This window comes from Cyprinus carpio, chromosome B4, assembly GCF_018340385.1.
Source record: "Cyprinus carpio isolate SPL01 chromosome B4, ASM1834038v1, whole genome shotgun sequence".
Classification (NCBI taxonomy): domain Eukaryota; kingdom Metazoa; phylum Chordata; class Actinopteri; order Cypriniformes; family Cyprinidae; genus Cyprinus; species Cyprinus carpio.
Genome location: NC_056600.1, coordinates 3,873,044 through 3,899,222, shown reverse-complemented (window position 1 = coordinate 3,899,222; position 26,179 = coordinate 3,873,044). Strand labels below are relative to the sequence as shown.

Sequence of the window (26,179 nt, the reverse complement as noted above, 5' to 3'; positions counted from 1 at the left end):
TGGCAGTTGCCTTTGAACGTTTAACAGAATAAATCTGAGGCTTTTAAATCATCAGACACTTGAATCAATTCTTCTGTTAAAGAAATATTAGTAATTTTAGCTGTAAAATAGATGTACTTCCAATGTAATGCCTCAATGCAAATGCATGTTTGAGTGTATTGTGCAAAATTTACTAGTTTATCAATTTTACATGGAGTTGAAGGATATAACATTGCACAAAGAAAAACCTGCTGCCCACAATGCCTTCTGTTGTCTGATTGATACAGTATTTTATTTTTTTTAGCAAGTAAAAGGCCTTTTAGTATCATTTTAAAATTTTGCTAAACTTTATAAAATTTTTATAAAGTACATGCAAGTTAAGATCATAAAACTAAGGACATATTAAGAGATATAGAGTGACAACTGATATTTATACGCACTTTAGGTAAGTAGTTTGTTCCTCCTCAAAGGTTAACGAGATTACCAAATGATATTTATCACACTAGTCTTATGTTTACATGTATAACGTTTAAGTCTTAAGGCTATATTATTAAACAAGTGCAGTATAGTGTTTATAAAGTAAGGGATCTTTGTAAGGGATCATGCATCTTTTTCACCAATGAATTTACCTTACTTTTCTAGTTGTTCATAATCACTGGATGAAAAATCTATTTTACAGGAATTGCACAAACAACTATTTCTGGCAGATGAAATAACTACACTGTAAAATGTTTTTTTGACTCTTAAAATAAAAGAAATACTATTTAAAAAAAGATGTTTAAATCAATGTTGCAATTTCTTTTAAATTGTCAGTGAAATTTACAAGCAATTTTTGAGTGAAAATTGTTTCTACACCTATATATATATATATACAACCCCAGTCCCCAGTGTAGAAATGGCTTTTTAAGATATATTCCTTGGCCCACAAATCCCAATTCCCTGTTAATCTCAGGTCTTCCATGACCGTGTTAATTTAGCCCTCTGCAATGCCTTGCTCAAGAGACTTAGATTAGAAACACTGTAAACATGAGAGGTATTTTTCTGTGGTGATAGAGCTCATTATGAAGCTTAAAAAACTGGGTTTATATGGGATACAAAGCTGAAAAATAGAGTTTTAGTTTTTGGCCTCTGGTGGCGACTGAATATGAATGAGAGCGATGACAAAATGAAAAACAAATCTCACTGTCAAATACACATCTAACAACGCTACACATTTGCAAAACATTCCTTTATTATAAATAAATCTTCTTCATTTTTTGGTATAAAAACTAGCATGCTTCAACCATGGCATTTTACAGCTTCACAACCCCGCGGTTACAGTTCAGTCAGCCAATACAAGACACGTCATCTCAGAATGCAGGTTTCTGACAAAGTGGGACAAGAATGAAAAAATCTGCACGACCACAAAAATACAATAACAACAAACATATTTTGACTCTGGTAGTTTTTTATATATTTTCTCCTTTTTTTTTACATCCACATTTCCAAGTTTACAGTGAACGTCTCCATCTGCAGAATGTTTACACGATTATTTGTGGAAAGTTATTGTTTGTATGACTGCAAGCCTGCACCTTCAGTTTTGTGAGTGTGTGCATGTTCACGTGTGTTCATGGCAGGATCGGTAGCTCTTGAACGCAGGATAGCAGTCTCACTGGAAGGTCCCATAAGTCAGTTTGTTTTCCAGGATGAGACTGATGCAGAACGATATAAAAATCTCATGCTCAGATGCCCGTTCCAGGTCCATTTGCCTGTCAGCACATGTCAGATGACAGGCGTCCTGCTTCAGACAGGGCCCCGCCCACAGAGAGTGTCCCTCTTCAGATGGCATGATTGCTGTAGCTGACATATGTCGTCTTGGTGGAAGATGCTGCAGGAGGGGAACACATTAGAGAATCACATTCACTCTCACTCAACTGCATGTGCAGTATCTGCGCAAGTCAAGTCTCTTAGTCAAGCATCATTTTATGGTCAAAAATCTTCCAAAAAGGGGCGTTTCCTCCTCCAAATCCTTTCTTCTTTTATCTTTACTAAATAAAAGTATCACAAAGGCAAAGAATTAAATAAAAACTTTTCTAATTTAGTCAGCAAAAGTTTTGGGTGGTCTTGATATTGATACATGAGTTGCGCTTTAATGTTTCATAAGGCAAAGCATCACCCGCAGCAAAGAACAAAGTAAATGGCTTGATGACTTAAAATGGGCTTATTTCCCCTCAAAGCTTTGGATCGCTTCTGAGTGATTAAATTTTCAACACTCCATAATCCTGCGCTTTGGAGGATGAAAAAAAAAAAAAGCCGGAAATGTATCAAACTGGCAAATAATGCAACTAGTCGAATATGCTAATCAAACCTCGAACATTGATGTCACACTTTACTTTGCCTGTCTACCTCCGGCAAACATCTCAGCGGGAAGATTTTGGTCTTACAACAAGACTTGTGTTTGGTTAAGTCTACCATTTTGTACTAAACAGATGTTCTACATACAGCAGGGACATTTACTAAACATCTGGAGGAAAAAATGTGACGCTAACAGACCAGAAATAAAGCAGCAGCCTTGAATTATCAAAGCATATTTCCTATTCATTTTCCACATGAAAAAAAAAAAAGCTTTGAGCCTTAAACCAATCCACCTGGCTATGAGATGAATCGTAGCATTCGATCCAAAGCAAAAAGTTATTTAAAAATCAGAAAAAAGACAAATTACCATCTTTTCTGAACGACTCATACCGTAAAGCAATGGGAATGAATAAAATCAGTCTGTTTTTGTGTCTTTCCAATACAACTTCTTATTAACATATTAAGTAGTCAAGGTTAAGTGTGTCTTGAAAGGTTTATATATGAAAAGTGCTAATAGTGCACTATTTTGGCCTACACGGCTGAAATACTCACTGTTGGTCTCCATGCTCTCACAAAGCTCGGTCTTCACTTCCCCGTTGGGCCGGTCGCTTCCCTTCTGTACGAGTTTTCCTGACATGGTGGCGGCAGTGACGATCGCTTTGAAGCTGCGCTTGCGTTTGGGCACGTTCTGCTCCGGGTGGAAGATGATGACGTAGACTTTGGGCATGTAGAGCATCCCCAGAGACACAGACGCGCTGAGGCTGAGAGAGATGGTGAGGGTGGTGGTCTGGATGTACATCTGGAAACAACACACATCAGATGGGAACAGAGAGAGAGGGAAAGTAAAGGTAAGTCAGAGAAGAACCACATCTGCATGCAGTTCCTTCCTCAGAGTTTGAAGTCTCTCTAGCCAATAATCAACTGTTTTAAACAGTTTCTAGATCTTTTTACACAATTCAAAACCTTTAGAACTGTAACAGAAGCTCCTGTGAGGCCTACATAATGAATAAGGTATACAATAAAGTCCCCCCCCCCAAAAAAAAAAAGAAAGAAAGAAATTTAGGTTTCATACAGCTTTATACGATATAGTTCATATTTAAAAATGCAATAATGCAATAATAACAACAACAACATAATGACATTTAACAAAGAACAAAAAATGAGTTGCCGGGAATATTTTTCACACTACAGATGACAAAAATAAGATTAAAAATAATAATAATTATACATGCATTGTGACAATTTTCAAGACAGTTAAGTGAACAGTGAAATAAAAATAAAAATAAAATAAAAATCTTTACTGTAACGTGATGGTTGGAGTATTTGTAGCATTTGTTATACTGCCTTTAAGAAATTATTTAAAAAAAAAAAATTAATTTCACATTAATTTCTTATACTGCCTTTAAGAAATTAATGTGAAAAAAAAAACAATAAATTAATTGTGCTGTAATAAATAATACTTACTTTTTATGTATTTCACAATATATCAAATCCATTAATAAAAGTGTTAGGAGCAAAATATTTTCTACCCTAGGTCAATTTGACCCTGTGCAATTAAAAACCAAACAACAACAACAACAGCTAAATATGATTTGATGCTCAAATAAAAGAAATAAAAAATGTTATGTAGAAACAATTAAGACTCAGAGGTTGTTAGTAAATTTCACAAATAATTACAAACAAATGGCAAGTGACATTTAAGTATGACATTTTGAAATAGAAAGTCTTTAACTTTTAACTTTGAAAAATCGTTTTTACAGTATGTGTGTATTTGCTATCCACCAGGCATCTTGAATTTCATAGAAACCCTGAGACCTCCACACACACACACACACACACACACACACACACACACACACACACACACACACACACACACACACACACACACCAAGACTTCTCAGATGCTGGAAACATAATTAGCGGCAGATAAGGACACATGCTCAGACTCAGAGACAGATTTACAACTTTCCTTGATTAGAATTTAAAAATAAAAGCTCTTCCTCAATTAACAGACATGAGCACACACACACACACACACACACACACACACACACACACACACACACACACACACACACACGCAAACAGAAGAAGAATCATCAAAGGCTAAGCACTCATGTGTATCTTCTTCTCCGGCAGGGGGTAAAACTCACAGAGAACGACTGCTAGCAGATGGCAAGACACGCTTGACTCCAAACGCACAGTGAAACCACAGACAGATAATAGCAAGTGCGCTAATGTAGAAGCGTAATGAAAAGCATCGGTCAGAGAGTGGCTCCAGCCACCCGCTGATCCGTAACAGGACTGGACTGGACGGCATTGGTGGGTGTGCTAACGTGTTCAGAGTGCAGATCAGTGCGGTTCTGAAGACAGTCCACTGGGGTAAATGCTTAGTGACATTTACATAGCGAACAGACTGAATATATAAGACACTGAAGACTGGAGTAATGATGAATGAAAACAGTTATTTTCAATTTTCCTGTTTCTCTTTTTTTTAATCAAATAAATACAGCCTTGATGAGCATAAAAGTCACCCCCCCCCCCCAAAAAAAAAAAAAAAACAACAATAAAAAAAAAACTATAATAAAAAATAAATAACCTCTTTTGGATAATCATGATTTCTTATTTTTGATTACTAAGTAAATGTGTTTATCACACACAAACACAAAAATGTGTTTACCACACACAAACACAAACAAGAGAGAGCACAAGGGGGGAGAACTAGAGAACTGAATCTATGGTCAGAAATTGCAGGTAATCACCTGAGACTAGCTCTGCGGATATCGATCCAAAGCGGTCTGACACAGATTGGAGATTTTCCACTAAAAGCTACGTATAAACTCAGCGTTAATTTGCCTCTAGATCAAAGAAATCACTTCAGACTAACAACCTTCCCGTTAACATCAGACAGAGGAAGCACTGCTCATATAATCACCAAACTTCTGAGTTCTCACCAACTTCAGCTCTTCTGGGAACAGCTATAGAATACATGACAACTCTGATGCTATTTGCTATCATCTTCCACTCCTTGGGAATAGAATGTATCGATCTGTGCCACTGTGCTGTATTATGACCAGCGGCTCTGGCAGAAATGCCACATATCAGTGGCTTATGCTGTTAAAACTTAATACTCCCATAAATCCTCGGGATCTGGACAGAACTTTAAAAACACATAGTCACTGAACCAGAGAGACTTTACAGCTCAATAGATGTTTTATTTCTTATCTTTTTTCATTTTAACTTTAGTTAAGTTTTAGTATTTTGTTGTGATTTTGTCTTTTTTTTTTTTACATATCTACATAGCTTAGAGTTCTATTTGTTTTAACTTATTTTATCATATCAAATAAACTAAATTCTGCCTTGTACATGATAGATTTTAGTACAGCACTTTTATTTAAAGTAACAAGTAATGTATGGTTTTAATCTTAGTTTAGTTTTAACTTTTTAAATACTTTATTAACTGAAGTTTTAAGATCTGTTTTCATAACAGATTGTGTCTTCAAAATGAGCTAGTTTTATATCATACAATGTTTTATTACATTTTACTGATTGATTGAATTTAATTCATTCAATATATTAAATTTTTTATTTTATTTTGTTAGGTTGGTTTGTTTTTTATTTTTTTTTTGTTTGTGTAATAAGCAGTTATTATTAACTAATTAAACATAATAACCGTGATTTCTTAAAAAATATTGTATTAAATAAAAACAATTGAAATAGTGTCCAAGATTAATATAAATTAACATATTTATTTATTTATTTAAGTTTTAATATCTGTGGTGTCACAATAGATAATTTCTTCAAAATGAACCAGTTTTATATCAAACAATGTTTTATCAAATTGTATTTATTTATTAAATTTCATTCATTATTAGTCATTATTTGTTCTCAATCATGACTTCATGACTGTTTCAGGCCTTTTTTTTTTGTGCTGTACCTTTAACAAAAACTCAAACGTATGCATGTTCAGAGCGAAAATCAATTTGTTTAAAGTTGAGTCATTTTCACAGTTATTTGGGATCTGGGCAGGAGGTTTAGAGCTATAAAAGTTACAGTTAAATACATCAAACTCTTTCAATCAATGTAAATTTGATTCTTCAGGATACGAACCCCCTAAGCTCTTAAAATTAGAATAATAATAGAAAAATCCCTGCCAAATAGAGGTTAAATCAAATCTCAAAAGGTGTTAAAACATTTTTCCAGCAGGTTTAGTAGAATCAGCCATATATAAGCCAGAGGTATAATTCAAAGAAAAATCCCACCAGGACTTTGTGAATTTCTGAAGTACTGCAGCGCATATAAGTGCATATGACTGACTGAATGAATGAACGCCATCACGCTGAGCACTTCATCACATGTCAATTACACAGAAGTTCCTCAGGAACTCTTGAGGTCTGAAATTAAACAGATGATTGTAGCATATAGAGCTGTATTTAAAGTCTAAATTGCACTCCTTCTTAATGCATTTCAGAACCAGAACCAAATAAAATGGTATAACTGTGAATTCAATTAACCTGCAAGTATCCTCAAGTATATAGTCAAGTATCCTGAAATATACATTTTCACACATGATCAGAGCTGTAAAGTGAGGAAGAGAACTGTACACTAGATCATAGATGCATTCCTGTCTAAGTGATTGACTGTTGTATTATAATAACAATACTAATAACATATATATATCTGTTCATGCAACAAAAACACATAAATTCACACACACACACACACACACACACACACACACACACACACACACACACACACACACACACACACACACACACACACACACACACACTTCATACAGATATACTGTAGAAATTTATTGTATTGTATATATATATATATATATATATATATATATATACAGTATATATTATTATTCACCAAATTTGCAATAGAATATGCAAAAATGTGACATTTTATTTTCATTTATTTTTATATTACTTTTTTTTTGTTTTTTTTAAATAAGACATTGTCTTCTTGTCTCATATATGTCCATAATGTTAAGGATTTTAGTGTGAAACAGGCTATGAAATGAGCCAAATAATAATAAAATTATATATACAAAGATGGTTATACTTTATTTAAGGAATTTCATGTTGCAGTGCTATATATATTTAATACTTATAAACAACATGTACATACTACAGGGTTAGGGTTTGGTTTAGGGTTAATTACATAATTACTACAGTACATTACTATAGTACAGTACACTACAGTTATTACTACAGTATGTACATGTAATGTTTAAGAAGGACACTGTAAAAGTGTTACAAAAATAATAAATTAAGTACATTTTTATGTTTTGATTAAAGATTAAGAAGATAAACATATACTTTTTCTCTGATTTACACTTACATTCATTCATTCTAAATCTTTGATATAACATGAACAAGAATGTGCATTAAAAATGTCAAATTTTCTTAAAAATGAAATCAAGATAAGCATCTCACTAGATTTTGGATCAGAGCTTGTGTGTTATGATCACTGGTGAGGAGATATTGTTGCCTTACTGCTGATGTGTTTCCTTTCCACCCACACAAATAGAACGACGGATCGCAAATAAAATCTGAATTACTGTTGCCGCATGATCCAATAGCAAAGCCACGCACACACAGAGCTCACGGTGTGCTCTGTCTCCAGAAACCACCTGCACGGTGTCAGTCATTCCTCTGCCTGCCAATTCCCCTGGTGTTTCATGAAGCCTCTCAATGCCCCCGTGTCACTCTTAATTAGTTTTGAAGAATCCTCATACAGAAGCAGCCAGCAGACTATCAGCCTGGACTTCTAATAGATCTCCGTTTCCAAAGCCCGCGGCTCACAGAACTCATTTAAACAGGTTTGTAAAGGCTATTTCTCAGGTGATGGCACATGTTATTTTCTGGGCCAGAGAGCACAACCCCATGTGTACGTGTTAGAGGGTGGGCAAACAGGGAGTTTGGGATAGGAAATGTAAAATTCATTCAAAAACAGATCACAGAATCATAGTATTCCTCACTTTATACCCAAAACTACATTTCACTCAATAGGCAACATACAGGCAACATCCCATGTAATCCACCTGAGCATAATCCTACTGTACTTATAGCCCTACTAACGATAAACCATAAAAAACAATAAATAAATAAATAAATAAACTAGATAAACTAAAACTAATAAATAAAAATGTATAAAAACTATATAGGCTAGATATAAAAATAAATTTGGTTCCTAAATATTAACAAAAACAATAATAATATATAAAAAAATAAAATATTTACTTTAACTTTAAGTAGGCTATCTCTATAGCCATTCTTAAACCGCAAGATCAATCTATTAGTCTATACTGCTTTTGTTTGATGAGTGAATAAAGCTCTTAACATATTAGTAGCGCACCTTCCATCCAATTATCGCAATAAGCTTTGCGCTTTGTTACTTCTGACAAGAAACAAAGTAACAGTTTTCGAATTGTTAATTTTATAACGAAACCCAAACAGTAGCCTAATAGCCATTTTGGCGCTTATTAATGTGGCGTGACAATTGCTGTATTTGCCTGTATAGTTAAAGCAGCGCAAATTGCCTTTTCCACTTTATTACAAGTTTTGGCGCGAGAAAAACCCCAAACAGTTATGTTCATCAGAGGGTACGTTGAAAGATGCAGTGCATCTTACTGTGTATGATATTCATACATACCCCTTATAATACATCTGATATGTATCTCACATTATTGCCAAACTAGTGTTTCAGTCACGTAATACATTTACCTCAGGAAAGCTGTCCAATGTACGTTAGTTTGTTAATTAGCTAAAAAAAAAAAAAAAAAAAAAAAAAAAAATCGAGAGGAGCTTATCCTGCTTATCTACCTGTTAATTGTTTATTAATGTCACAAGTCATTAAGTTTTTATGGAAAGATCCATTTAAATAGGTTATTCAGTGTTTTTCTTTGAGTGTGAATATTATAAGCTATAGATAAGTAGTAGTTAAATATAGTAAGAAAAAAATGTTTATAATAAGTTTGGGGTATTATATTCTTAATTGTAAGTGCAATATTATATAAATGAACCAAATGAGAGGCCTCCTTGTATGGTTTATGGTATTTTTCCCCAATTTTTTTCCTTACATGAAATATGAACCTGAAATATTTATAAATTAATATAAAATCCCACTGTGTGATACCATATGCTGTGAAATTGTGATGTTTTCTGAGAGGTTATCATGAAAAGCTCATATTGTTAAAACCCTAGTGCATTAAATCCGCATAACTGATAAACTCATGTATCTCGAAGCAGTAGAATCTTTATTTTAACTGCACAAGCGCACATATGTGTAACAAATTCATGCTTTTTTGAAACACAAACATTGTGTGACAGCTGTTCGAAGGCAACCAAGATAACTTTGAGCTGCTTACGGCATGCACAGGTACAAAAAATATTTTCTCTTTTTTTTCAGCTGAATGTTTTCTCGGCAGCTGTAGTAGATTCATACTTTAACACTGCATGAAAAAAAAAAAAAAAAAAACACCGGCACCTTGACAACATCTAGTCACCATAAACAGGTGTGTGAGATTTCCTGCACTCATTCATTTGAATAAATTAAAACCAGCAACTTTTTTCATGCTCAGTTATGTCACTAAAGTCAAACTAGAGGCCAACTCTGAAAACCGCAGCGCTCAATTAAATCAAATTTAAGAGAAAAAGTCTGACATGATGTGGAATTAATGTTCATAACAGATTTGCATCAGAGTGGAAAAGCTCTCTAAACTGTTTGTGTATCTTTGTCAGAAGAAATTAACTTCACAGGAAAGTTCAACCACCACTCAAAACTTTTAAGTCAACATGAAATTGCATTCATGACCGATTTAACATCAACTTGCTTTTTTAGTAGAAGAGAATATTATGCAAGTAAAAATATATATATCAAAAAAATCAGCTATATACTTTTATGTGACTGTTATGTGAACGTTAATTGTTGGATTGGAGTGGTGTGGATAACTTGTGGATTATTGTGATGTTTTTATCAGCTGTTGAGACTCTCATTCTGATGGCACCCATTCACTGCAGACGATCCATTGGTGAGCAAGTGATAGAATGCTACAGTACATTTCTCCAAATTTAATGAAGAAACAAACTCATCTACATCTTGGATGGCCTTGGGGTGAGTAAATATATTAATTTGAACTATTCCTTTAACTGTGAACTGTTAGTTGGGTAACCAAACATTACAATGACTCATTAATCTTCAGTGATTTAATCTCATTGAGTATCAATGCATCTTTAGTTGTAGACAGCAGCGGACGCTCACTAGGGTTACGCACAGGCTCATAGCAGCTATTAGCAGCTGACACTCCTGTTCAGGTGTGTTATCAGAGTGATGGAAGTGAGGCTGACATCCATCTGTTCACCCAATCACACGGCATGAAGTTAAATGACAATTAATCAAGCAGGATTAGCCACACATATGCCAGTGCCAATGCTAACTACCTAACACAACAAACTCAACAGAAGCTAAACCTAAACACTGACCGCCCAGGTAAAGGTCAGAGATATTGCTGTCGGTCTGTGCACATTTACCCCCCTGTCAAATATGAGCACATACTCTAAAGAAACAACTTGAATGTGTTGTTCATCAAATCGTACGTGGTTGCCACAAAATGATTACACAGAAAGAGGAAACGTGTGAATTTAATGGGCTTTGATCACAGAATTCTCAACCCAAAGATTTAGAGATTAGATTAGGATGGGAAAAACACTTTTTAACAATTTAGTAGTTTTCTACATAAATGTAAAACTGTGCCATGAACAAGCACAATTCAATAAAGCAGTAAAGTGACAAGTGATAACATCTTATACATAAATGTATGTCAGTTAAAACTTATCCTAAAATCTTTGGCTCCTTACCAGATGGCAAGTAATGGAGCATTTTGACAATAAGTCTCTATTTCTGCAGTTGTACTGGATCCACACACACTGTTAAAATAAAAACAATTATTAATTTCCACCAAAACATTAAACAGCACAACTATTTTCAACATTGATAATATGAAATGTTTCTTAAATCAGCATATTAGAATGATTTCTGAAGGATAATGTGACACTGAAGACTGGAGTAATGATGCTGAAAATTCAGCTTCGCATTACAGAAATAAATTATATTTTTAAAATATATTCAAATTGAAAACCCTCACAATATTTCTGTTTTTATGGTACTTTTGAGTAAATAAATGTAGTGTCTTGGGGAGCATAGGAAACTTTCAAAAACATTTAAAAATTTTACCGACCCCAAATATTTGAATGTTGTGTATGACCATGCAACTTAATTGGCAATACAAATATTTTCAAAATCCACTCAAAAATATGAGGGCATGTCTGAATGTTCATGACTCTTGAGTGAGACAATATCTAAAGAAAATCCCTTCAGCGTCCTGATATTTATGACAGCTGTCGAACTGCTGAATCCTGTCAGACAGAGTCTTTAATGCTGTTATAAGCCTGACATCCTGCCATGATCAGCATCACCGCTCCAATGGCTTAGTGTCATTTTTCCTGTTCAATAAAAATTCATTTGGCTGCAAAAAAAAAATCAGTGTGTTTCAATGTGTGATGTGGAAACCATGTGTGTGTGTTTGAGTGTGAATGAGAGAGTTATGCAGAAACTTTCACCTTAGCAATGATTTCTTGTGCAATGCCAACACATTTAAGTGGCTGTTTTTAAACCTTGCATCTTAAAGCTTCAGTTATTTCTGGATGCCTTTGACAGCTTTTCATGTGATTTGGTTAATGAGAAAACAATGGAAAACTTCAAAAGCATTCATTGTTTCACTGCGAAGGATTCATAGAAGCACATTATTTAAAAAAAAAAAAAAAAAAAAAAAAAAAAAAATTAAGTGTTTATAAACTTTTATCAAAATCTAATAACCTCCTATGCTACGTAACGACTTTCAGCTGACATCTGATTTAATATTTTTCAAACCCTGCAAACATCTGGTGCCAGTCGGCACATGATGCAACACACACTTTTCATGATCTAATAAATTAAAGCTACATTTCTTTTTCTTATTTTCTTATTCTTTTTCATATTTAGTTTCACTTGGAAATCAATCCAGAAAGATTATTTGCACATAATATACAAACAGTAAAATATTAGTAATGAGTATTTTATACTGAGTAATAATAAAATATATTTATTCAATTATATATGTTAATAAATGAGACCCTAAATAATAATTAATAAAATAATAATTTATAATAAATTCAGCCTTCTTGTAAAGTGTTACCAACTTGCATATCTACTTCCATATTGTACAGTGCAAAAATGGCCACTGAAAGACATTTTGATGGTGCAATGTAGAACACTTCTAGTGACTTGTTCCTCAGTGTGAGGCTAGGCTGTGAAAGAAAAAGCAAGCGAATGCAATAAAGACACCATTCATACAAGCAGAGCCAATTGCTATTCAAATTAATGTGTTGTTTGTATGACTGCAGCTGACCTCATCCTCGGCTTATTGTTTGCTGTTGTGACTCTACTTTGAGCTAAGCTTCTATTCCTCTTCTGTATGGTGTCTTCTCTCAGCTGCATTAGTTTTAGCACATTAAGTCATGGCAGAAGAAGCGATTTTCCCTTGCATACAGATTTCCCGTGAGTAATAGCACAGCGCGTGGCACACTAAGGACTTGGGCGGTCACTTTCTCGACCGGCAGGAATATCATCTACTGAGAAGCTGCTGGGGAGGACGGATTATGACCACTGGCTTTTGTGGCAGGTTCGCCTTCATGTATGATGATATTAGCAGGACAAATGTAACTAAAGCTTATCTAATCTGAGGTAATACGACTTCCACTCTGAACAGCATGATCCTACACAGCAGGAGAAACAGCGTGATTGAGGTCCGTGTGTGTCCTGAACAGATTTGATATATTACAAATAAGAAGCAACAGCCTTAGCTAGCATATTTCAAGGGTTCAGATAAGGTGGAATTTCTTTTTACAGGACCTAAAAAGCAGAATATTATTTCCTAGGTCACCGAAATAACAAATATGGCATTAAATATGGACAATAGATAGTAAATTAAATCGTTTTATGAATAAAACACCACCAAACACTTAGTCTTTGATTCACAAGAGCTTAAAGAACAAAGGTGGCAGAACTAATTAAAAGCAAAGCTGGCCTTCAAGGAATTAAAGACACTAAAGTGAAACAAAAGCATTGAAATGTCACATAAAGATTCAGTTTAGGTACAGTGTCTGGGATAGAGTAACTGAAATTACTGGGCAGGAGGTGCAAGTTGCTTGTGTTATTTCAGGCAAAATATTCCTTATGCAAACTTAAATCTTCATAACATCATTCATAACAGGAAAAAATAGTAGAATTTCACGCTCCAGCGAGAATATGCTTACACCCACGAGAGGATTACCATAACAGAAGTGCGGTTACTAAGAACTTTGCCACGTTTCAGATAATGTTGTAATAGAACTGTGCATATCAATTTATTTCACCCACTGATCCGCTTGAAACGTGCATTTACACGCTGTGGCAGCATGCAGAGCCAACCTCAAAAAAATCATTTCAAAATAACAACAACAAAAAAAAAACCCCAGTGCTGTATGGGGGGATAGAAATCTTCATTACTGCTAATAATGTAAATTTTGGCTAACAGCCATTATATTGTTCTACAGAGACTCACTCACTTCAATTAATACAATAAACCTGACCTTGGAAAAATAACAGCCATTATATTGTTCTACAGAGACTCACTTATTTCAATTAATATGATATTGGTAAAACGTTTTGGGATTCTGAATAGAGATCAGATCATACGATGAAAAATTGTAGAATTTTTCTTATTCATTTTGTAATATTACTGTGCATATCAATTTATTTCACCACTTGATCCACTCTGAAATGTGCGTTTTCTGTACATGCTGTGGTAACATGCAAAAGCAACCTTAAAAAATATTTACAATTACCTCCATGACTATTAGTAGTGGATATTTTGGCTGACAACCATCATGTTGTTCTACAGAGACTTCAGAATTATCAATACAAAGTAAACTTGACTTAAAAAAAAAATCAAAATAACCCAAGCTTAGATCAATTTGACTTAATAAATAATAAATAAATAAATACAACTGAGTCTTCGTAAACAAATCAAACTAATAATTTACAATGACACAAAACAACCCTGTATGGGAAAATTGAACACATTGAAAATTGCATCTCAATGTGTTAATAATGTAAATTGTAGCTCATTTGCTTCAATAACACCAAAACCTCACTTTAAACAGAACTAAATATCCCAGACTTAAATCAATTTAGCATGCATTACAATTATATAAGAAACACATTGGGTTCCATAATGGAGATCAGGTCACACAGTGAACTTAACAAAACCCAATAAAATGATCTGCCAGTGATTTATGCGAGATTGTAATCTGATTCTACAGATATGTGGAGTGATTATCTTAACCAGTCACCTTTGGAAGGCATTGATTGCCTGAGGAGCCGTGAGCACATTGCCCACTGTTCATGCAGCACTTTATTGACTCTTTATGATTCTGCAGAGTCTCTGCATTGGAAATGTCAAAGTGCACGTATTGGTTTTTGGGGTGATACCATTCTCAAATGCAGGAAGGTAGATCATATCAGGCTTGATATCTTTATGTTAGTGTGAAATGGAGAGGTAATAGTTGCTGCAATGAAAATCCATACAAATTGATTTTTAAAGCATTAACCAAAGCACATTCTTGATAATAGAAGCATATTTTATAGGTGGTGGGATTTTAACTAGGCTACTTCTACTGTGGTTCATTTCACAAATGCTGCAGCCGATACAACATTGACTCTTTGTAATGATATTAATTCAAGGCTAGTCATTTTTTCATTACAAACCAATTATGAAGTCCTTTCACTTGGTGTGGTTGCCAATCAGACAATAGTTCAATAAATACAGACTTAAGGCCATGTTTTATTATTCGTGGCAATGAGAACTGCTCATTCTTTTCAATAAGATGCCTTTTTTCTTATCAAATGATTAATGTCATTGCTTTCTTGAGTAATGCGATGGGTTGGGGATCTGTGTTAACAGAATACCATCTATTCCACAGTTCTAGCGTTAAATAAGAATATAAATAAGCTTGTTAGTGTAAGGGATAATTGGTATATCCATAATTGTCTCTCTTGGCTAGCACAATGCGTAGCAGTCACAGTGAGAGGCTAATGTGACTAAAGAGCAATGTGGTAATGAGCTTTTATCATGGACCACTGTGAAAGGAAATCAAACACTAGAGTTTGAGCATTCAAAAGACTACGGAACAACTTGTTTGCATAGATATTATACTTCTAGGGCTTCAAAACCACATTTGCTTCTATTTTAAATAATTTATTCATCCAGAGATGAATACTGTGTCATTGTTTACACGACCATGTTGTTCCAAACTTATGTAATTATTTTTTTTTAGTGGAATAACAGCATACAGGTTTGGACCGACATGAGGGTGAGTAAATAATGACTGGATTTTCCTTCATATCTAACTATCCAGACTCATGCAAGTCCTGCTCACTCAAGCTTCAGGTATTTCAGAGATGCTTCCTGAGTTGCACATGATCTGATCAATATTGCCACCCACCTGATCACGTCTGACCCTTTTGTCTATATCCTACAGTGCACCTGAAGCTAATATCCATCAGTCTGAGAGTATGTGAAATCCTGGTTTTGGCTTCTTTAGGTTAGCCTTTTAACATGTGAAATGTTCTGGAGGTTGTCGCCTGCTGGGTCAGGTGAAAGGGTAACCAGCAGGTGATGTTATTATCTGTAGCCCACAGCAATATTCTGCCACCTATAGCTCACATGCACATAAACAAACATTCACAGTGCCGGTCCACATCCTGTTCCTAATGCCACCAGGAATGCATGGTATCTACCCAATGACCAAGCTGTAAAGAAAAGTTATACTTCAATTCTTTGGAGATAACTTTTTGTTTGTGCTTTTTTTCCCCAGTTTAACATGTTAATTTAGTGCAAGTATTAATACAAAAAAATGTGATATAAAATAATTAAAATAATCACACCCCCTGACCCCCCTGAAAAATAAAATAATTCCATAAGCGAACTGCTGTCACTTACTGCATGCCAATTCCTACCAGAAGCCAGAGAAGAGCTAAGATACTCTTGCTGTATTCAAAATGAAAAGCAATTATTTGCAATGACATTGAGAATACCAGTTCATTTAGCTACAGGTTTCATAAATCTCACTTACCCTTTCTGCCGATTGTGCGGTGCCAAAGAAGATAGGTATAAAAGCTAACCAAATGATGCAGGTAGTGTACATAGTAAATCCAATTGGCTTGGCCTCATTGAAGGTCTCTGGCACGCCACGGGTCTTGATGGCATAAACAGTGCATGTTACCATCAAAAGGATGCTGTAGCCCAGCGAACAGATGAGTGACAGGTCTGAGATGTCACACTTGAGAACCCCACGAGCCTTTTCTGGGTTGGATGTACGCTGCTCACCGTAGTCCACCACTGTGTGCGGCGGATCGACGGCAAACCACACGAACACACCGAGCAGCTGCACCGAGATCAGGCTGAAGGTGATGATCAGCTGAGAAGCAGGGCTGATGAAGCGTGGTGCAGCCACAGACTTCTTGCCTTGCTCAAAGATGCGGTGGATGCGGTTGGTCTTAGTTAGGAGAGCAGCATAGCTGAAGCACATGCCCAAACCCAGGAACACCCTTCGGAAAGAGCAGATGGCAAGACTTGGTGTTGCGATCATCAAGAAGGTGATGGCGTAGCACAAAAAAATCCCAGTCAGAAGCACGTAGCTCATCTCTCGGCCGGATGCGCGGACAATTGGTGTGTCATTGTAGCGGACGAAAGTAACCACCACAAAACTTGTAGCCAGGATTCCAAGAACTGCAATGAACACTGGTATGCCTGCCCAAGCAGAGTGCCATTCGAGTTTGATGATTGGAATGGGGATGCAACCGGTGCGATTACGGTCTGGATGCTGCTCATACGGACACAACTCACAACTGAATTCACTGGCTTGGAAATGGTAGCCTTCGCATCGCTCACAATGCCAGCAACATGGTACACCCTTTACGATCTTCTTCCTTTCACCCATCTGGCAAGGCACACTACACACTGAAGCTGGAAGCGTAGGGTCGCCTGTCCGCCAGCGCATGGCATCCACCTGAAAAGGATAACAAAAATGTCTTGTCAAATATGGAGAACAGGGGTCTACTGTTATATTATTGGGGCCATCTGGGACTCATGTCAATATCTCACAGTGTCTGTTCACTTAGACCAGTGGAGAACTGTTCCCCCAACTGAGCATGGTTTTTCACAAGTTTTTTTTTTTTACTTCCCTTTCTGTCACCTGATGGAGATTTGGTTCCTTGCCACTATCGCCTTAGGGGTTTACGCACTGAGTAGTTATAGGAACTCCCAGGGTGGTCTGCCAAGAACTTCATTTTCCCAGTTGCATTCGCAACGCCACTAGGAACTCTGAAGTAATGTATGCTTACCGACAATGACATCATTTAAAAACTGGGGGATGGAGAAGCCTGGACTTCAGTGTCTATATTACGCTGTTTTCCATGTTTGCAGAGTTAGTTTGTGGAGTAAGTATATGTAAACTCTATTTACACGTTGGGGTGAACACGCTAAGAATCGCTTACTTGGCGGATTGTAGACTCCCATCCCATCAGTAAATGCCCATCGCTATGATTGGCTAATAGTTGTGTATGTCTGACAGCGTACATTCCTCATAGACGGACACTGCTGTGATTTATGTCAAAATCGCATAAATACTCAGTACATATCAAACGACTGTAATAACAGACAAAACAATAGTTACCACGTAATGCAAACAGTTACTCACACTTGTGTGGTGTGACATGACTGTTAGATCCAATATAGTCGGCACAGCATAGTCTTTTAGTTTCAATATTTTTGAAAATCCTACGTTGAATTGTGCCTTGTTTGTAATTGAATTCACGGTAAAATTAAGTGAACAAAGTACCAAGTTCTTACTGACGCAGTCTGGAACTTCATTTAAAATAAAGTAAAATAATCTCAAAGACTGTGTTTCCAAAACTTGGCACTGGACAGCACCTTATTGTATTTGGAGCATCTTTATCATTTGGTTTCTGCGTAGACCTGCCTTTACCTCTCTCTCTCGTTCTCTCTTTATCAACACTACAAGTGTGAATAGTACAAGCAGGCATTGATCCTCTTGTGAGTTGTTTTTTCTCTCAAATTTTTGAGGTAAATGCTGTCAGAATAAGCGCTAACAATTTACATACATCAATATTACTCATAGGGTTAGGGATTTAAACTAATCTTCAAAACAATTCTTGCATAATTTTTGCTACATAAATCAAATACCTGAAACTGTGTGACTTGTCAAGGAGAGATGTATATTTACTTTTCTAAGCGATCTTACCAATGATTTTCACCAGTTACGCAACAAAGTTTTAGAGATTCAGGACTAAGCTCTCCCAGAACACCCTAGTAACCACTTAGCAACACGCTAAAAAGGTTGTTTGTCTGTTAGCATATGGTGTCCACTTGCAAAGCATTACAAAAAAGCCCTGTCAGAGATGAAAACCAGACGTGTACTCATTACTCAGTCTCATTACCAATGTAGATGTAGGCTGTGTCATATTTGCAGAAGAAATCACTTCATTACCCCTTAGCGCCTGAAAGCTGTGGAAAATAAGAAGCCAATGCTGCTCTTTTAAGTGCAGCTTCATTTTGGCTCCCGGGTGCAACTTTGATGACAGATATATTTTGGGACAAACTTGTGCCAGAGGCATTTGAGATGAAATAAAGAACATGACAAACCCGAGTTTAAGAAGTGACTGCAATGTATTATGCAAGAAATTTAATTGCAAGTAAAAAACTATTTTGCCAGACCAATCTACGGGACAAATAAGGACAGCTCTATACTTATGCTCTATGGTTCTCACTGTCGCCTGCTGCAAAGAGATGGCAGTGAATTAATTATTCATGCTTGAGACAAATTATGCTTGGCGAAAACAGATTGGCTTTAATTAGAGAAGCAAAAAAGAATGGATATATTAAAATGAAAAAAGACAAAATTTGCAAATTAACAGAAGTTTAATTTGACTTCTCACATAAAAGGGTATGAAGAGTATTTAAGAATAATTGAAATACCAAATCCCTTCATTTGATTCTTCCCATTCTGTCTGAAACAAAAGCCACACTGACCATTCACAATTAAGCTGTTTAATTTGGTTTTATTCATCCTGAATACACATTAATGGGGGAGTGAGAAAGGTTTTCAGGTTCAAACGCTAGTAGAATCAACGCTAAAAGAGATTTGGGAGTGGGCTCTTCATTTGCACAACAAGCGAGTAGAACCAGAAACTAGTAATCCCCCCTAGCAAAGCTAAAAACACCCGAAGTAAAAGTAGAAGAAAAAAAAAAAAAAAAACACCTAGCAACATGCTAAAAAAAAAAATAATCTAGAATACCCTAGTGATCCCCTAGCAAAATGATACACCCTAGTAACTTCATAGCAACACACTGAAAAAAAACACACCCAGACCACTCTCGTAAGCCCCCAGCAACATGCTTAAAACTCCCACAACAAACATCTAACAACTGCACTGCAACATGTTAAAAAGGCCCAGGACACCCTAGCAACCGGGCTACAACATGCTAAAAACACCCATAACATCTAGAAATTGCCAAGACACACCACTCGTATTTGCTTTGCAAAATTGCATTTAATTTTACACACCCTCAATCTTTTACAACTGAGTGGAAAGAATATAACTGCTTCAGCAATTTACATATTGAATGTTTTATTAGTAGTTTCAGTAAGTAAACAGAGCCTTTTAAAGTGACCTGCATGCATCTTTCAGTAAACAGCAAAATTGCAAAGCAGTGTGTATTGATTGTGAAAATGATTTTCCGAAAAACGAAACATTAACTTTTTTCGGAGCCGCAATCCTTTCAGGCTAACAAAGTCTTTTTTCCAGAGTGAGTTGCCCTTAATGAGCTGCATGCAAATCACCAGCACTCTGTAACACATCCAGCGCTGATCTGTTTAAGCGCTTAAAGGAAAGGTTTGATACCTGAGCTAAGAAGCGAGATTTAAAGAATTACAGGGGGCTGGATCATAGTCCTGCTAAGCGACCTCTTCCCCTCCCACTCACCTGCACAGACACAAAGCCCAGAGGAGCTGTGATTCTTCGTCATGTATCAGAAAACTACAGCTTCAAACTCCACACTGCTGCGAAAGCTTTTGGCCATAAAAACACGGCTCGTTTTTGCCTCCATTAATTTTGTTTCACAGCCAGGCATAAAACATTACAAGCTTATCTTCCATCCCGTTGACTAATGAAGCCCCGAGAGTATTCATGTCACATGCATCATCAGCAAAGATAAGATTTCCTCCAAACATTTATGCTTGAATGTATCTGATTCGAGCATGCATACTTTGTTATACTCTGGATGGATGCATGAATGCATGGATGCATTTCATCATGAAGGCCAGAAAATGCTTTCCACTCACATTAAGATGCAGTTTGTTTGTCCACTGGCCGATCACTTTGTACTCAGCTGTCGATTTGTTGGTAATCTGATACTGGAAGATGTCGTATCGCCCTGGCGCATCTCCCTTCTGATTGAAGACCACCGGAGTGCCTGCACTTCCTGCAAAACAGGATATGACAGCTTTTTAAATGATCAGACTTATACTTTAGTCAGTAAAATAGCAACAAAATTGTCATTGTTACACATTTTTCTTCACATTCAGATGGAAGGAGGGAGCCAATCCGTATCTAGAGATTAAGATGATGCAAAATTCAAAGTTCGAATTTCCAACAGGTGAATTAAAAAGGCGAGGTGTCTGGTATCTACACATGTGAATTTCTCACAGCTCCACAAACAGTTGCGGTGCAGGATAGCGTTCAGCATCAGGTGTCACATACTGTAGGTGTAAATAATACATGCAGCTCCTCACTGTATGCGCAAAAATCACAGCAACCTTGTGAGGAACTAAGAAGATGGAATAAAATTCCAATTTTATTATGGTAATAAAATTCATCAACTTTCAATGAGGTGAGCATGTTAAAAATAATACCTCCACACCTCTCCATCCTTCTACCTTTACCAGTGATAGTGATTTGGTTGCCTGGCTCAAACTTGAATTTGGACCTGCATTCGGAAAACCGTTTTCTGATCAAATTTATGAACCAAAAATGTCAACTGAACTCAGATTCACATCAAAAACACCATTATAACTACCTAGCATTATGCTAAAACACCCAGAACACCCTAACTATCTTAATATCTTACATAACCAATGCAAAATTCACACATCACCCTAGCATCCACATTGCAACATGCTAAAACTGCCCCAAAAGCCTTGCAACCACCTAGCAACTGCATAATAAACTAAAAATGCACATTGCGTCTAGCAAACCAATTTCAGATCAACTTAATGAACCAAAAATGTCAAAAAGAACTCAGATTCACATTCAAAATTTGAGTGCAAAAACACTTACTGAAAACCCTGAGGCCTTCATCTCTGATAAAAGTTTTATAAGTGCAATAAGCAACCTTGCACATCGAAAATTTAGGGTTAGTTATTGAATATAATAGAGTTGAAAAGTCTGAAATTTCCCTAACTTAACACAAATAGTTTCATTATAAAACCTGATGATCCTTTTATCCAGCATAAATCTATTATGATTAATCTTGTGTAAATTTTTCACAATCCAAAAACTTAAAACATCTGAACTTAAAAAAAAAAAAAAAAAAAAAAAACGGACTGTCCCTGTTGTTGCACATAATGAATAGCAGCACAATTCACTTTAAAGAGTATTATTGCAGCATTACAATACACTTTTTTAATCACATCTTACCAAACAAAGCTGAAATTCAACATGTTCTTGCATCATATTGCTAACAGCTGTAGATACAGTTATTTACTAATAACAATTATTTGTCAGCAAAATCACTGGAATCAAATCACTACAGTTCAGTGAACTGATACAATCTCACAGCTAATAGACATGCTTGGATCAGCTTAATGAGTTTCATTTAAAGGCTCAATGAAGAACAGAAATGTCAGCAACTAACGTTCTAGCTCTAACATTAGTTCTCCCAAAATTGAAAATTCTGTTATTTACTTTCCTTCAAGTTGTTTTAAATTTTGAGGTGAATTATCCCTTTTAATTAATTCGTACTTAGCATTTCAAAAAGTGAAGTTTTAACATTTGTACACACCCTTAATCTTTGGAAAGCGTCTTATTAGTAGTTTCAGTAATAGATAAGGACACTTCTGTCTCCTTTATCTTAAATTACAGATGCTCTGGCTTCAGAAAAACATGCAAGGACATGTAGGTTTTAGATGAGACAGCAAATATCCTGTGACAAAGCAATTCAAGAACTTATTTGTTTCTTATTCACATTCTTGGAAACATGAATTACAATTTGAGCCTGATATCTGAGGTGAGAGAAAATCCCATCAATAAATCCATTTTCTTATCAGACTGATCACATATGAACCTAAAACTACAATCTTTAAACCTCAAACCATTTAACTGGGTGACTTTACATTTCAAACCTGATAAAAGACTTAGAATGCTGTAAATAGACACTGGAGATGAGAACTGCAAAATAGACTTGATGTTTCATTATGAGAATGAAACCACACAAACCTGTGCTTTAGGATCTGCATGGGAGAGAAAATAATGTGGTGATTAATTGCTTAAGAAAATCAGTAGGCTTAAACAGATAAATGGCTCAGAAACTCTGTCCAAGGTCCCTGAAACACAACAAACCAAGTACATCTCACAACTCAAATATATAAAAGACTAAAAATGAACACTAGGCTAGTAATCTAAGAGTCTAATGTCTTCATGCACACTTCATGCAAAGTTCAGCCACCCAAAAACAAACATGGTGTTTTAAACACCAGCCAAAATGTACAAACCAGTTATAAAGTCTCATATATTAAAGAGGATGCAAATTTTATTTTTTTGTGAACCAATTACATTTTAAATCCAACCAACATTTCAGCATTTCAGTAAATACTCATCATTCATCTTTAAAAAATGTTAAAATAAGATTTAGGAGAACATGTTTAAATAAAGTACTTACATTTTGAGACCAGATGGCTTTGAACAAATGTTTATATTAATGTTACTGGTATTTTGTTCATAATATTGAGAGAATTTTGACAGAACATTAGCTTAATTTCTGAGAAGGTTCCCTGTTAGCTGAGCAGGTGGTTGCTTACTGTCCAACTGAAAAAAACATGATTCCAGGTATCATTCATCTGTATTGCAAATACTGGGACTATTTTAATCTCTGAATCTAAAAAACTGAGAGGGACACAATAAACAGTGTTATCAGCTTTGCTTGTAAATATTAATAACATGCATGACATGCATGGTAAAAGGCCAAAAAATAAATAACAAAAAAAAAGAAAAAAAAGAAAAGAAAATAAAAAAGAAACAGCATAGTTAATTTAGTGTTTCCACTGCCAATGCAACTATTGTTGTTTTACACTGCTGGCTACAATTATTTCCTTTCCACTGCAGCCAAGTAAAACGGAACTCTTAAAAAACAATGATTCTCTCCCAAAAGCTGTTACTCCCCTGATACTTTGAGTTCATAGAAATCTTGCAACTACTGCATCACTAATAAGATGTTTCTATTTTTGTTTCCTCTGGATCTGCACATTTAACCTTTCATTTGGAGCTGAAATTCCAGCCATTGATTAGCTTCTTCTTCTTCTTGACTAACTTCTTTTCTACAACTTCGCCATCGTCTTCCTCATCACCACCCTTCATTACAGCAAGTGAGCCGCTATGATGAGCCGGCTGATGAGGGGATCGTTTGTGTGGAGGTCAGACACAAGTGCACCCTTCACGGACCTCAGTTGCCTCATCCTGTTTCTATACACACACACACACACACACACACACACACACACAAAACCTTTGATTCGCCCACCATGAAGGAAAGTGAGAGCAGAGGAGGGCAAAGCCTCCGGAAGCAATATTTTCAGAGAATATAATGAGCCAGATTCAGCAACAGCTTGTGCAGCGAGCATCCAGACAGCTCTGTTCTTTTATTTAAGGAGACATCAAGAAAAGGAAAATACCACTTCTCTCTGCAAACCCAAGACGCTGAGTGTTTTGTGTTTGCTGTGCATGTGAGAGCTGCCTGTAAGATAACGATATCCATCGTCTTCAAATCTCTGCTCCAGGGTGCAAACATCATTTCCTGTATGGCAAAGGTAGTTACAGCTCTTGGAGGATCACCGTGAACTTCTTGTCACTGGAGATCAGCATAATAAAAGTAAATAAGGCAGTGTGCAATCAGTGATAGTAGATTATTCTGTTATTAATCTAGCAACAGCAAACTGATCCTTCCCTACATAAGAAAACTATCATGCTGTCGTCGTGATTGGCGAGGATAGTGGCACAGAAGATGGATCGGCTTACTGAATATATCCAGCGATATTGATCAAAGCTTGGCTTTCCAGGTGGATAGGGGGCAGCGGGAAATTGAGGATTACAGGAGACCGGACAGACGTAACAATAGAGCACTCAGTGGGATTAACCTTTCTGCCAAGCCTTACCTGCTGCTTCTGTCGGCCAAAATCACTGTTACTGTTGCGCATATTTAGAGTTAGTGATTTGAACAAACCCCAGAAATACTTCACATAAGTATGCTAATGAAGATGCTAATAATTGAGCAACATGCTTACTATGCACAGTATAATTTTGGTGGGCTGTTTTGAAGTGGACCAATAAATAAATATCTAGCAACCACCCAAAATGTCTTATTAACCACCCAAAATACCAAGGAAATGACAGAACACCATAGAAACAGCATAGAGTACTCTAGCAACTATTTAGAACATCCCAGCAACCACCCAAAATGCTCTAGTAACTACCTACAGTAGAACACCCTATTAACCACTCAGAAAACCATAGCAGTTACCCAGAACGACATAGTAACAACCTAGAACATGTGAGTTACCATCCCATAGGACCTAGTAAATAACTAGAACACTCTAGTATCCACCAGAATACATTACAACCCAAAACATAACAACTAACAACTAACAACTAACAACTACCTAGGACACATAGCAACCACTCAGGATGCCTTAGTTATAACCCAGAACATGTTAGTAATCACCATAAATGCATAGCAACCAACCAGAAAACCATTGCAAAGACCTAGAGCACCTCAGAAACCATTCAAAACACTATAAAAACACTGTAGAATACCATATAGGAACCACCCAGAATGCCCAGGATATAACCCCCCACCACCCCTGGAACCAAAACTAGCAAGTACAACCCATCCCCCCCCCCCCAATAGTTATGCCAGGGTAAATAGAAACCTCGAATCTGGCTATAATTAATTATTTACATTTTAAAAGCTCTAACTTCACTTACAAACCGAAAGGAGCCGTTACTAGCACAATATGACTGAAGTGCAGTTAATGAGCATCAGGCGAATCACTGCATACTCTGCGCGCTCAAGAAGTATAATGAGATTTTCGTGAGCCATTCCTATCGCGAAGCTGATGGTCAGATATGTGATCTATTTGAATTAAGAGAAACAGCCACTTTCAAATGCTATGGAGAAAGTCTAACAGTATCTAAAAAAGGCAAATAAACTAAAAAAGACTGATGAAAAGAGGAGAAAACGGTCTTGAACCAGGACTAACAAACTATAACTGAGCACAAAAACAAAATTTTTTTTTTTTTTTTTTTTACTAAAATGTTTTTTAAACTACTATTGACCACCTTTACTAGAATTTATCAAATTTTATTGTAGGCTTATTTATTGTGTAAAATTTAGTCTAAATGTGCAGGCAGTTGT

General features: G+C 36.1%; 1 protein-coding gene across 3 annotated transcripts in view; it reads right to left on the bottom strand.

The window, feature by feature from the left end:
* Positions 1-1,188: 1,188 nt before the first annotated feature.
* Positions 1,189-26,179, bottom strand: part of LOC109104261 (metabotropic glutamate receptor 8-like) — a 189,148-nt gene continuing 164,157 nt past the window's right edge. For 2 of the 3 annotated variants that reach the window (XM_042721648.1, XM_042721650.1), the window contains 5 exons: positions 20,838-20,977; positions 16,548-17,483; positions 11,193-11,261; positions 2,866-3,112; positions 1,189-1,846 (listed from right to left, as the gene is read on the bottom strand). In XM_042721648.1, coding sequence (XP_042577582.1) covers positions 1,797-1,846; positions 2,866-3,112; positions 11,193-11,261; positions 16,548-17,483; positions 20,838-20,977 — 1,442 coding nt within the window. In that variant the 3' untranslated portion in view covers positions 1,189-1,796. The remainder of the gene's footprint in view (positions 1,847-2,865; positions 3,113-11,192; positions 11,262-16,547; positions 17,484-20,837; positions 20,978-26,179) is intronic. The other variant, XM_042721649.1, reaches the window with a different exon arrangement.